General features: G+C 42.6%; 1 protein-coding gene across 1 annotated transcript in view; it reads left to right on the top strand.

Moving 5' to 3' along the window:
- Window positions 1-4: 4 nt before the first annotated feature.
- The window catches only part of LOC107577385 (uncharacterized), a gene marked incomplete at its 5' end in the record, with an annotated part of 2,744 nt that continues 2,102 nt past the window's right edge, over window positions 5-646 (top strand). The window contains one exon of the mRNA XM_016263469.1: window positions 5-457. Coding sequence (XP_016118955.1) covers window positions 5-457 — 453 coding nt within the window. The remainder of the gene's footprint in view (window positions 458-646) is intronic.

Below are 646 nucleotides of genomic sequence, written 5' to 3'. Positions count from 1 at the left end.
TCAGTGTCTGACTCAGGATGACGTGGAAAATCAGTGGACTTGTGCCTTAATCAAGCAGCTCCAAAGAGATATTGAGGGCACTAGGAAAGGGTCCCTCCTCACCTCAAACTGTACGGGGAAACTAAAGTGTCTCTGTGAGAGATTCAGGAATGCTAATGCAAAGGGAAGATGGGCCTCTTGTTTTGAGGGGCTTGGAGCAGAGGGTAAAGAGACCAAAGTGCCAGTTTATTCTCAGAAAAAGAGAAAAAGTGACAACATGGATCATGATGGAGATGCCCAGGAAGATCACCAAAGTAAACGGGTGAAGATGGATTTCTGTCCAGGTGAAGAAGAGAGGTTGACTGAAGAGGAGGAACCTAAAATGAGAACATCACAGCTGGACCAAAGTGCTGCTTCTGTATCACAGGCTCGCTCTGATGCGTTGGGGTCTTCAAAAAATCTGCCAGACCACATGAAGGTAAAGTGGAATTCACTGCAGTTAAATTAAAGTTGATTTTTCATGCTCAGAAATAGCCTATTTTCCATAATTTGACAAGTAAAAGTTCACAGACCGTTGCACAGATAGGTTGTTAAAATCTCTTCATGTAGAAACCTCAGAAAAGTTGCTGTTCTTCAGGATAAATAAATGATCGAATCATGTTCTTGT

Source organism: Sinocyclocheilus grahami, unplaced genomic scaffold (assembly GCF_001515645.1).
Source record: "Sinocyclocheilus grahami isolate Dianchi unplaced genomic scaffold, SAMN03320097.WGS_v1.1 scaffold5909.1, whole genome shotgun sequence".
In the NCBI taxonomy this organism is placed as follows: domain Eukaryota; kingdom Metazoa; phylum Chordata; class Actinopteri; order Cypriniformes; family Cyprinidae; genus Sinocyclocheilus; species Sinocyclocheilus grahami.
The sequence above is the reverse complement of the archived record's forward strand: the minus strand, read 5'-3'. Positions and strand labels throughout refer to the sequence as shown.